Here is a 13,264-nt window from a genome sequence, read left to right as displayed (position 1 = left end):
ATACACAGTTATTTTAACTGATACCTGGCAGTTTTGGTCTGACTCACCTGTAACTGTAGGTACTGGACTCTTTATTATCACTCACACCTGGTCCTCACATGAAGTCTTTTCTGATGAGGCTGCTGGAAACACCAAATATTAGTCTTCTCCAGATGTAGAGTAGGTTGTGGAAGTAGAAGTAAAGTGCTGAAGGCATCGCTCAGTCCAAACAGACTCTGATCCCTGCTGCACAGGTGTATCTCATCAGTGTATAATTACCCTCCTCCTCCTCCTCTCATTCCCCCTCCCCCTACCAAAATAAAAGCTTCTAAAGACCACATCACATTTCTCTTGGGTCACCGAGCTAACCGGATAACTCACGCCACATCGCTCCTGCGTATCTGCCATGGAGGTTCTCGGTTGTGGCAGGAGATCATCACTGACCGATCATCAAAACTGAGCGAAATCTCCCTTTGGCAAGTCGACCCCGGCCAACCATCTGCCACGCTGGCAGGGAGCGGCACCGCCACGTTCTGCTGGCGACAATCTGTTCAACCATTCAAAGACTTTTTATTGTTATAAAACCATGAAGAATGACAGCAGGTTGAGCTTAACTTAAAACACCATTTATAATGTCGTCCAAAATGTACAGCCATCAATATTTCTGAGTCCATTTTTAAAACTTGATTCGTTTGCCAGACAAAAGTTAATTTGGCATCCTGAGGCTACAGATGTACAGTTATAGGCAAGCATACAGAGCTTACATAATATTACTCAAACATTAACCCACTAAAGGACAGCTTTTTAAACAAAAGTGTTTTTAAAAGGAGACATCTTCCTTGAGCATGGGAGCCTTTGTGGAAATATTCACAGCATTTTTTTTGCCCCTTCAAGCTCTGTCTCCCAGGTGACTATGCAAGTACACAGTGGAAGGGAAAAAATGGCCTGGATATGGTGCTGCCATGTTGTTCTCATTCTCTAAATCGCCCTGAAAACACTCCTGACGTTTCTTTCAGGTCCCACAGGACGAGGTGTTACGCGAGATGGATATGAAGTGAGAATTGGGACATAAAGAGATACTAGCCGCTTTCTTCATCTCTAAACTCCTAAAAACATGAATTTGCTGTGGGCTGTTGCATCCTAGAAAATGGTTTTGGAGCAGTCCATGATCTCTCTCTGCGTTGTTTCCTGTCCCAGGATTTCAAGTACACCGAATAACCTATTGCTCCCTGGGTGCAGGGAAAATGTTTAAAAATGCATGTTTATGCCAGGTGGAAACGTCAATGCTAAGAGCAGTCCGTTGTTTCCCTGCGCTAACAGAGGCTATTAGTGGACCTCTCTTGGTTCCCATGCTTATTTCAGCAGATCTGCAGTGGACTCTGTGGCGTGTTGCTTGGGTGGCGTGTTCATGAGTGTATCTACAGGCACTTTTCCTTTCCTAGCCAGGTGCCTCAGTCTGAGCTCGTCTCTGAACTCGTAGTCAAGGAGGCCGGGCTCGCGCTCGCAGAAATGAGCGTAGGAATCCACTAAAGCCCTGAACTGGGCCATGGTGAGCTGTGTCGGGCGTAGAATGGGGTCCACGTCTGCCTTCTGCATCAGCTCCTGTATCAGCTCCTCGCGACACGCCTCGGGGAACAGCTTTCTGCGGAAAGAATGAGAAGATATGATAGCGCAGATTCCTACGCTCAGGTCGCTTTGATATCTTAATGATCATGCAAGTTTAATGGCATTAGGAAGTTCAAACAGAAAGAAATTATCCCTCAGCAATTATTTCAGAGCTGTGAAAGTTAATTGAAATCACACAAAGAACTGCTCATGAATTGTTAAATCTGTGCCACTGCCATGCTACATAGTCAAGGAGGGCTGTCACAGTAAATGCGAACTTCTCCAACATAAAGAGGGTACTTGCGATTTAAAATTTTAAATACTAATTTATTTTTCTGGCTCTCACCCTGAAATTCTCTCACACGGAGCGGCGGCAGCTTATTTTTAAAGACTAGATAGTCTGTGTTCCTTTGCCGCAGGTACGTGAGTAGTAGCCAATTCCACGCACTCTGCAGCACAGATGGTTTTCAGGTGCTTCGGCAATGTTGCCGCCTCCCCAATTTGGAGCTGCTGCCGCCAACCCACTGCCGTTACATAAAATATTCTGCCTCGTCTTCCTATGCCACCTCGATGACTCATAATTACGGCTCTCTTTTACACAGCCAGTGTTCCTTTGTTATTCGGGCCTACATACTCTTCCCTAACAGGCACGGGGGCGATGGGCAGCGCGCACATGCATGCATGTGGCAGTGTGGGCTTGTTGCTAACGGTTTTGAAGAGAGCTCTCAAGTTCTGCCACTGTTCGGGGTTTGGTTACAAAAAGCCTCAAAAGCTGGGCCTTCGTTTCTCAGAGTGGTGCCAGCGAGAAAGTAAAGCCAATCAAATGGCATTTTAATTAACGATGAGATGAAGACACTGCTGTTAGAAAGCAGGATTAAATATGTAGAGAGGGAATGACATATGAGGATAAGGCAAGATTAAAAAGGAAAAGACAGAAAGAGGAGATAGAGGCGGCATGAGCCACAAATAGTGGTATAATTGCGCTTACTCGAGTCCTTTATAGCAGTACTTCCTGCGGAACTGGAAAACGTTCCTGACGACTTTTTCCACCAGCTTAAAGGGCTGTTGGATCCGAGGCTGAACCAGAGGGGTGAAGTGAACTACTCCAACGTCCACCTACGCACACACACAGACAGAAAAGAGGAACGGAGGGGGGGGTTAGTACAGACCTTGAAACTAGATTGCAAGTGGGCTCATGGGAACGTAGAAAAAAAAAAAGAACAAAAAGTGCCACGAAAGAGCGGGCAGGTGTGATAAGAAAGGAGAATGCGGAGTGTGGAGAAAAACGCCGGAGAAGAAAGCTCGCCTGACAAATGGCAGGAGGGATACAAAGCTGGGCGAAGAAAGAGAGGTAGAAGGATCCAGACACCGGGATAAAAGAAAAGAGGGGAGGCAGAAAATAAGATGACGCAGCATGGATGGCTGGCGAGCCGGCTCCAGTTGCCACAGTAACACCTGTGCGATGGACCATAGAAACTGAGCTTCTCTCTGTCGCTGAATCACCACTGAGTTTCTCAATCTCTTCAAGCCTGACTCATTGCACCGTGCATCTCTTCATCTAACTATCTTTGTCCATCCGGCTCAAGCGTTTTCACCAAGTGTGAAACCAATGCAGAATAAACACATATACACTATATTACCAAAAGTATTCGCTCACCCATTCAAATGATCAGAATCAGGTGTTCTAATCACTTGGCCTGGCCCCAGGTGTATAAATTCAAGCACTCAGGCATGCAGACTGTGAAACAAGACATTTGTGAAAGAATGGGCCGCTCTCAGGAGCTCAGTGAATTCCAGCGTGGAACTGTCATAGGATGCCACTTGTGCAACAAATCCAGTCGTGAAATTTCCTCGCTCCTAAATATTCCACAGTCAACTGTCAGCTCTATTATAACAAAATGGAAGCGTTTGGGAAAAACAGCAACTCAGCCACGAAGTGGTAGGCCACGTAAAGTGACGGAGAGGGGTCAGCGGATGCTGAAGCGCATAGTGCAAAGAGGTCGCCGACTTTCTGCACAGTCAATTGCTACAGAGCTACAAACTTCATGTGACCTTCAGATTAGCCCAAGTACAGTACGCAGAGAGCTTCATGGAATGGGTTTCCATGGCCGAGCAGCTGCAGCCAAGCCACACATCACCAAGTGCAATGCAAGGCGTCGGATGCAATGGTGTAAAGCACGCCGCCACTGGCCTCTAGAGCAGTGGAGACGCGTTCTCTGGAGTGATGAATCACGCTTTACCATCTGGCAATCTGATGGACGAGTCTGGGTTTGGAGGTTGCCAGGAGAACGGTACATTTCAGATTGCATTGTGCCAACTGTGAAATTTGGTGGAGGAGGAATTATGGTATGGGGTTGTTTTTCAGGAGCTGGGCTTGGCCCCTTAGTTCCAGTGAAAGGAACATTGAATGCTTCAGGATACCAAAACATTTTGGACAATTCCATGCTCCCAACCTTGTGGGAACAGTTTGGAGCGGGCCCCTTCCTCTTCCAACATGACTGTGCACCAGTGCACAAAGCAAGGTCCATAAAGACGTGGATGACAGAGTCTGGTGTGGATGAACTTGACTGGCCTGCACAGAGTCCTGACCTGAACCCGATAGAACACCTTTGGGATGAATTAGAGCGGAGACTGAGAGCCAGGCCTTCTCGACCAACATCAGTGTGTGACCTCACCAATGCGCTTTTGGAAGAATGGTCAAAAATTCCTATAAACACTCTCCTCAACCTTGTGGACAGTCTTCCCAGAAGAGTTGAAGCTGTAGTAGCTGCAAAAGGTGGACCGACATCATATTGAATTCTATGAGTTAGGAATGGGATGGCACTTCAGTTCATAGAATGAGTAAAGGCAGGTGAGCGAATACTTTTGGTAATATAGTGTAGCTCCAGAGATAGGTGCGTTAGGCAGCCATAGACCACACTTCCTGCTTTATGGCAGACTCAGTGGACAGCTAATTCTCAGAACAGAATTACTGTTATCATGGTTGTATGCCTCCGCCAACCAGTCAATCCATGGTTTACTTCAGTGTATGTCCAGACTCTGTATGTAGAGAAGACTTTAAAAGAATTTAATAGTATTCTTGCTGACGTTGACCTTTTGGATATGTCATCACATCATCATTTTATTGTATTAGACATTTGTGTGACATGTCATAATCAGCATGGCAGGTTGAGTCGAGACCAAAAATGTGTTTGGCGAGGTCATGGTGACCTTGGAAGGCAATATCTGAAATGTTTCCTCCTGAGTCCAGGTGGAGATTTGTACCAAATTTAAAGAAATTCCCTCCCGACATTCCTGAAATGAAGTGTTCACAAGAATTGGACAGATGGACAAACTGAAAACAGACCGCTAACACCCTGGCTCTGTGACGCTTAGCTTAGTGAGTACACTTTGAAAGATGAAAACACTGAATACAGCTTTTGAAGATCATATTGGTGGAAATAGTCCATTGTTACACGATGAACCGGAACAGTAGTTTCAACCTTATCTGTCAGATACACCTCCACGGCCCAGTCACATAAAATCCAGCACCCCTTGGAGACAACCCATAATGTCCTCAATGTGATATGATTGGTTTATACAGCTCGTAACCCGATGAAGTAATGACTGAACTAATGTGTAGGTCCATGTTCTGGTTTGCACTAATATAATTTCAGTCATTTGTCACATACACCGATCAGACATAACATTATGACCACCTTCCTAATATTATGCAGGTCTCCCTTGTCTCCAAAACAGTTGTGACTCATCAGAGAATGGACATGGGCCTTCTGAAGGTGTCCTGTGGTGTCTGGTAACAGAATGTTGTTAGTGTGGGCCTTTGGGTCCTATGGGTTGAGGGGAGGTTCCTCTGTGGATTGTCCCATAGATATTTGATCAGTTTGGGATCTAGTGAATTTGACGGCCAGGTCAACACCTTTTGCTGTTCTTCATGTTCTTGTTCCTTGACCGTTTTTGTGTGTGTGTCTGTGTCAGGCTGCATCCTGCTGGGGATGGCCATTGCTATGGGGTGGGGGTGCCTGGCCTGGTCTGGTCTAGGTTGGGTGCTACATGTCTAGGTAACAGACAAATGCCAGGTCCAAAAGTTTCCCAGCAGAACACTGAATTATCACAAGATGGTCAATGACTGGAGAGTCCTGGCTAAACTGTCATCCACGCCGGACAATGTGTCCCACCCCCTGCATGGTGACCTGACAGAACTGAGGAGCAGCTTCAGTGACAGACTGCTTCACCCTCGCTGTGTGAAGGAAAGATTCAGAAGGTCTTTCCTCCCTGCTGCTGTTAGGCTCCACAACAATAATAGGTGCAACACCACAAGGTGTAAAAACTTCATAACCCAGTTACACCTGTCCATCTATGCAATATCTGAGAATTCATTTTATCTCATTATTTATATTTTATACCCTACCCTTTTTACTCTTGATATTTTTTCTGCCCTTTTTGTATGCTGTTGAAAACTGCAATTTCCCAATTGCAGGACAAATAAAGGTTTTTCTTATTTCTTAATTCTTAATGCTATTTACTTCTCCTGTCATTGGTTTTAAAGTTGTGGCTGATCGGTGTACATTCAGCTAACTATTACAACAGTTTCAACTGTATATTACTTTTAACTAAATACATTTGTATTTACAGTATATAAACTGTCTATTTAATATTTATAAGTTTTATTAATTTATTTTACTTTTTTTATTGAGTGAAGTCTTAAAACCCTGCTGGTTGCAACACATTTATTATTAGCCGAGCTCCAGACTGAAGAAGCTACTTGAAAAATGTCTTCAAGAAAGAACAGTTGCTCTTGTTTCTTTTGTTGTCGTTTTTTTTTTTAGGGGGAGGGGCGATATACCAGGACCTGGATGTCTGAGAACCTTCCCAGACAAATATATTTTTTATTTTGTCAAATTAGCTGAGCTTCCCTCACATAGTTTACACATACCCCCTGTCTGTGTACAACTAACCCTGCTAGGGAATCTGAACTGAACTGAACTGCACAGTGAGGACTGCTGGTGGGAATCTCGGCTCCGGTTCCACACTGGCAGCCGCCTCCCGACCGTCCCCGTGCCAGCTCTAAGTTGACATGACACGCTGTTGAAGTAATCGTGCCAGACTCGGCAGAGCGCGGCTCTCTCGCTCTCAGATCTTTAATTTTCAAACGCATATACATCCGCACGTTCTCACTTTATTGCTTGTTCCCCTGTAAACAGCATCCTCTTTATCCTCTGCACGTCATGACGGAATCAGAAGAACCGAAATACATTATAGCGACTATTTCTGAATCTCACCATCTTTGCTTTTGCAGCACAAAGAATGCCATCATCCTACAAGGGTGTTTCACATTTAGTCCTGCAAGTTGTTGCCTAAGGGGTTACTGCACAATCAGGGTGATATTCCACTGTGTGTGGACCAATGGCACAGCCTGACAGTGGGCAGCAGAGCAGAGCAGTCTCCTGTCTGTCTTCCCATAGTTGGTAATAGCCTTACTTCCCTAGTGAGGGACCACTGAGAGGAACTGTTCAATGACCGGCTGAGCAGACTGACAATGAGGCTCTGTGGAGACACATCTGCAGCACAAGTCATAACAATAATACATTTCATTACCCTTTAGTGCTTTTTGACTTCGAGTGCTTTTAAAAATAGTGTTCTACAGAAAAATAAGCATCTATACAAGTAGCTCACGTGTCTATCTGAAAGGAAAATTTGTAATCAGAAAGTGTAATAGGTATTTTTTCCTTTAAATACAGGCTTTACAAGTAAAAACTGATAAGAAAGAAAACAAAAGACAGCAGGTATGTGAATGGAGATAAGGCAAAAGCTGAAAGGGAATGAAGCATGCAGGTGCATTATTGGCAATGTTACACAGCGTGTTAATTTAAAGTTTAAAGGCAAGACAAACATGCAAATACCCTAAAGACAAGACCACCCTCCTCCCACTCAAGCTACGCCGAGGTAAAATAAAAGGACATCTAATTCCTCTCAACAGCCCTCCTGTAGTGGCTACATGCCCTGCGGAGCTCCTCATGCATCCTTGCAGCTTGTATTTCTGGATAGTGTGACTCACTCTCATTTACAGCTGCCTTTTGCGTTCCTGGGCTAGGGGCTGGCGTCGATAATTAGGGGAGGAAAAACTAAAATGGTCCAGGGGTGAGCAAAAGATGACGATTAGATTCCCCTCTTCCTTAAACAACTCAGGTAGCGTTCGGGAGGGCGCGCTTGTAAACTGCAGCACTATCTCTCATCACATCTATAGATCCCTGTGTAGTCCAGAGAGGGCTGGCTGCTGCTGAGCTCCTTGCCGCAGTGGCGTTTAATAGGACGGCAGTTGTGAAAACTGTTTGTCTCAACAGCCCTAAAGGCTATGCGCTATAAAAGTAGAGAAGGCTTTAAACTCTTGGGTTCAGCATTAGATGGTTCAACAAGGCGGAAGGAACAAAGGACATTATGATGTGCATGTGCTGTTCAGCTGTTAATTACATTTCCAATTCATTTTTAATGTTGATGATTCATGATTTACTTGTGATGAATAAGTCTGTTAGTAAGGCTTTCAGTTTGTATGACGCATTTAAATTATAAAGGCCATGTGGTAGGTGCTGTCAGTGGTATTGAGCGTTGTGGCTGCATCATTTGACTTGCGTTATGAGAATCAATTCATCCGCCTGTCACATCAACATTTTGGTCAGGATTTCGTATTTGGCTTCTATCGGTGCATCAGTGTGATACAAGATCACAGCACCATCTGTTAGGAAGAGGCAATAAAAAAAGGAATGCCTTTAATTTCACTCTCTGCTGGAATAATTAGGCCATTTATATTCCGCAGTTCATGATTTAAGAGAGGGGCAAGGGGAGAAGTCGATATTGCGACTATACAGGCAGCAACATTTCAGCCGTCAGCTTGTCCAAGTCACTTTGCTGCTATGATTTATGTATGGCCTTGCTACATGGCTTCACTAGGTATCACGGCGGTAATATATCCGGCTCCCTGCCATTAATTCTCCCCCTGATAACCTCAACATGCAAGGAAACTCCATCTTAAATCACACGCCATCACCTGGCCCTTTTACCGAGGTGCGATGAACATGCCCCCCAAGACCTCCCGGCAAAACCCCTAAAATACCTTGCGTCTATTGGGAGATCCTGAACTTGAGAAGCACACTGACTTATTGACCATATCTGTCACCCTGGTTCAGCCTCCTATCGCTTACCCTCTCCCCCTCTTTTTTACGAGGGTAGCCGCGGGGATCTCACATACAAAACAGAGACCGGAAGTTCTCTGACATGAATCATTTCTTGCAGAGAAACACAAGTGACTCACTACCACTAATTTGGCCTCTTGATTATATTTTTAGCATTTTGTTGTAAAGAAATTCAACTCCATGGCGCTCAGATGACGCGTACGACTATGTTGCCGCTACTACTCTGTCTATCGCCTCATAAAGCCCGCTCAAACAATCTGATTGGCCTGGCAGATCTTTGCATTGGAATGATCAGCTCCCAACGGAGTGACCCGAGCCAACTTATGCCGCAAAAATGGCGTGGATGGGAGAAATGGGGCTGGCTTCCAGGCTAGTGCTGTTTTCTTTTTTATGCCAAACATACATTTGACAATTTAGGGCAAAATGATCAATCTTGGCCTCATCACACCACAACGCATGGTGGGCAGTTTCCTCCAACTAATGGTAAATATCTGGTTTTAACAGACCCCAGTCATGCTCAGTTTCTGATGAAACACCCACAGATGGTCCTATTTAAACCCAAACGTCCCACCAGTCTTTTATAACTGTACAAGCTACTTGGATGGAAGGTGAAATGTCTTTAAGAATCTCTATAGTTTTATCTTGTTTTTTTGGATAGGACATGAGTTTTTTTTTCCTTCAAAGTTTAGTCTGTCTATTGTATATATTCGAAAAATCTCGCTGCTTGCCACCTTGTCCCAAAAGCCAAGACAGATGAAGGATAGAGAGATAGTTGTCCCATCTGGGAAGCAACCAATATTTGCCAGGCCTGCAGTTCCTTTAATATCGTTGTCTCCCTCTTGACATGCTCCCTGAGCAAATTTTCTTTGTTATCTCATCAATTTTGCCAGAACTCTTGGTTCTTGGTAATGTCATTATGTCAAAATTTGCCATAGTTATTGATGATTGTCTTTACTGTGTTACATTCATATCTGATCCCTCTGCATTATTTTGGAGTGCTCGTCTAAGTGTTATCTTTCAATAATGAGATGTTTCTGATGCTTCGTAAGCTTTTTTTGGACCCAAGATGATGAAAACTCCGGCAAGAACAGATGTGATTTATTTGGGGTTAAACTTGTATTGACTGTAAGTGAATTTAAGTGTGTACTATCTGTACTGTACAGCCTGTACTCACACAGGCTTTGATTCTGAACAAAATCTCAATTATAAAAAGCCTGTTCAAGCTTATGCAGTTAGGTTGTTCTAGTTTTTTTTTATTATTATAATCTTTTCCTCAAATATGACACAGCAGATTTCATTATGAACTGTAATTTTTCAAATAAAGATAAAAAACTTCTGATATGATTTATCTTTATTTGTTAAAACGGGATGATTTTGTGGGGGGAAAAAAATCAGAGGTGTATAGACCACTGCATGGTATATTAAAAGTCAGATTAACCAGCAAAGAGAGCATGCATTTCTATGAAGAGTGACAGCTTCTGTCTATAGTATTATACTGGGGATTCTCCTGACAGTGGGTTTGAAAAGGGCAAAATATGAGTGATCTCTATCTAAAAGTCACACGTCTACTTTTGTCCACAACTCTAGACCTTTTCTGACCCACTTCAGCACAATAGTCAAACATCCATATTAACACACTTGTGCATTACCATAATTCACGTGTTTGACCTTCCCAATGCTCAGCAGGAAACTCTATTACTCTAGCTTTGCCCTGTCGTTCTGTAGCTCCCCTTTCCCCATTTCCACCTCCGACGTGTCTTTCTTGGCGAGCCCTTGCCCAATGGCGTGTGAGCAGTAATTTGTCATGTCCCTCTAAGCGTAACCAAGACGAGATGGCAGGGGGCCCTGGGGCACCAGCCACTGCCCTACCTGAACCACCAACGCTTGTGCTTACATAATGGCAGGTTCTGAGAAAGAGCAGGGGGATGGAAGAAAGCTATATACAGCCAGGGAATACGAAGGAGAAAAGCTCACATGGATCTTACATCCAAAAGGGGGGAGACCTGCATAAATCATGACAATACCTTGTGAAGACAACCTCCATTACATCAGTGGAAGGAGACAGCCTCTCGGAGAGGAGAAGGCAGCAGTCAATGCCACAGAATATACCAGGCTAATATTGCTTGCGGGCTTTAAGGAGGAAGGGCTTTGGCTTCCTGTGCTAGCAATCCAGCATACTTCCCATGGAATCGCACATGGCATGCACACAAGACCCTAGTCCTCAACAAGATCAGCTCCTTGGAGAGACGCTGTCGTCATAGAAAAGCTTGAACTTTGCCCAGAAATGTGAAATTTATCGTAGTAAATGAGAACAGCATGGGGACAATAAAGTCTTAAATGCCAGTCCAGATTGTGCATGTGGGAGTCATGTCTTAATGGAGTGAGCTAAAGAGACTCCTTAATCAAGCCAGTGCCGGTAATTTTGCGACATGTCACAAGTGTTTTGCCCGAGACAGGTTTGCACATATTATGTATGGTGAAACTGGACCCGGGCCCTGCCACACAACAAGATCGCGTTGACAGCGGCATAACAGCCATCACACGACACCTTGCATCTGAACTGTGAACAAACCGCCTCTGCAAGACGATGAGCACGAAACACCAATTACACAAGGGAGGACATAAAAGGGGGAAAATGCTAATTGAACGATAAAAGCCCCTCGTGTGAGCAAACGGGATCGTGGCTGGTCCGGCTGTGCCTTACAGCTATGCTGCAGAAAGGCTCGAGAGCTCTGCTGTGAGGTGATAAAATAAAGGGGACCACGCTTATAATAGCCTGCAATATCTTCACACATCACAGAGTCACACATCTGCACTCACCGGATGTATGTTAACAGTATTTTGCTTTTCACTCCTTCCCACATTTTTCTCTCCTTTCATCCATCCCCTCTGAAATCCATTTATTTATTTATCTTACTCCGTGCAGAACAACACCAGCATCAGCACTTAAGATCTCATCGGTTACAAGGAGACAGGTCACACAGGCTACAGTGTAGTGTGCCTGCAGAAAACTGAAAAAAATTCTCATCTTGCTGCAACGGTATCCCATACGGAATCCCGAGAATGTAGTGCTGAAAGATCGACACCATCCTCACACTGGAGGCAATGTGGTGTGCACCATCCCCGCAAGCTGGCCAAATCTAATTTTAAGAAAGGGGTCTCTTAGGGGTAGTTTACAGGGAAAACCGTTGAGGGTGGGGAGAGCACTGGGTGGAAATTAAACAAACAGATCAATAGCTAAACAAATCAATTGCTACCAACCTATCTACACGTAATGACTACACATCACTGTGGCCAATACCTGGTCCTCATACTGTAGTTAGGGGGGTGGGCAGAACAATTTCCCACAGCTGGCTGTTTTTTGTTGATTTGCCCATGCAGCAAAATAACAGCAACGCCCATCTGCGTTTACAAGGATATCAGGTCTATTAGTCCTGCCTGATTTTTTTTTCACCCCCTCTCTCATTTTGTCCTCTTTGTCATTCATGAATCAAGGCCATCGTAGCCACTCCCTGCATTGTTGTATGTCCTCCACAGAGAGGAGAGGAAAGACAGGCAAAGACAGGGGAGCAGCTGTGTGAGTTTTACCCTCCTGCTGACTGACGCCTGATGAAGATGGCGCTCCAGGGAGGGTCAGTTTTGGCATGGTGGGGTACACATGCTCCTCTGGCCTCTGGACCAGCACATCAACAAACGAGGCCTCCTCAAACACTAAATCTGACCACCTCATCTGCTCATAATGATAGCGGTAATGTCTTCTGTGTTAATTAGATTACCCTTCCCAGTTGTGAAGGGAGGCTATGATTGGAAATCTTATCTAGACTTTGAATCTCTGCCATTTCTTATCTTGTAACAACAGCAGGTTTGAATTACCGTTACTGAGCAGCTCCGTGCAAGAATGGCATGGGTTTAATCCTGATTTTGTTAGTTAACATTACAGAGGAAGAATAGTTCTCTCCACTAGAATAAAGTCTGGAGTGCCAGTAACTCTTTAAGGACAATTAGCCTGTATGCACCACAAATACCATACTGGAAACCTTTATACATTCATATTATGGTAAAAGAAAAATGCCATTTTTATTCAGATCAATTCTGTAGGTAGCCACATTTTGTCTAGTATTATATTTTTGACAAAAATCTATTCATCAGTCGTATTCACAAGTAATCTCAGTAGACTACACGCTGTTTTCAATGCTTTCACATAATCCCACTAGCTCTCTGTGGAGACATTATTAACAACCTATTATACATAAAACTGAGAAAAAAAATCAGACATAGCTATTACATGCTGATGTGTTGGGAGATGAATTCTACATGCGGAATTTTCTGGGGAATCAACAAGTTCTCAGAATTCAGAGAAAGGTTTTCATGGGAATTTTTTTTTTATTAACAAGATGTTTTATAAGCGAGAGAAGCACCCATTTAGCTACTTGATTCCTGAAAGCAAACAATGTCTCTCCCTGTTTAGTTTAATCCAGTTTTTGGTTTGAGAG

At 44.1% G+C, this 13,264-nt stretch overlaps 1 protein-coding gene across 1 annotated transcript in view; it reads right to left on the bottom strand.

Moving 5' to 3' along the window:
• Positions 1 to 583: 583 nt before the first annotated feature.
• The window catches only part of tfb1m (transcription factor B1, mitochondrial), a 31,901-nt gene continuing 19,220 nt past the window's right edge, over positions 584 to 13,264 (bottom strand). Inside the window, exons 7-8 of the mRNA XM_084568641.1 lie at positions 2,573 to 2,700; positions 584 to 1,621 (exon numbers count right to left, since the gene is read on the bottom strand). Of these exons, the coding sequence (XP_084424767.1) occupies positions 1,333 to 1,621; positions 2,573 to 2,700 (417 nt within the window). The 3' untranslated portion in view covers positions 584 to 1,332. The remainder of the gene's footprint in view (positions 1,622 to 2,572; positions 2,701 to 13,264) is intronic.

The sequence above is a fragment of the Chelon labrosus genome, assembly GCF_963514085.1.
Source record: "Chelon labrosus genome assembly, chromosome: 20".
Taxonomy (NCBI): domain Eukaryota; kingdom Metazoa; phylum Chordata; class Actinopteri; order Mugiliformes; family Mugilidae; genus Chelon; species Chelon labrosus.
This window is presented reverse-complemented; position numbering and strand designations above follow the sequence as displayed.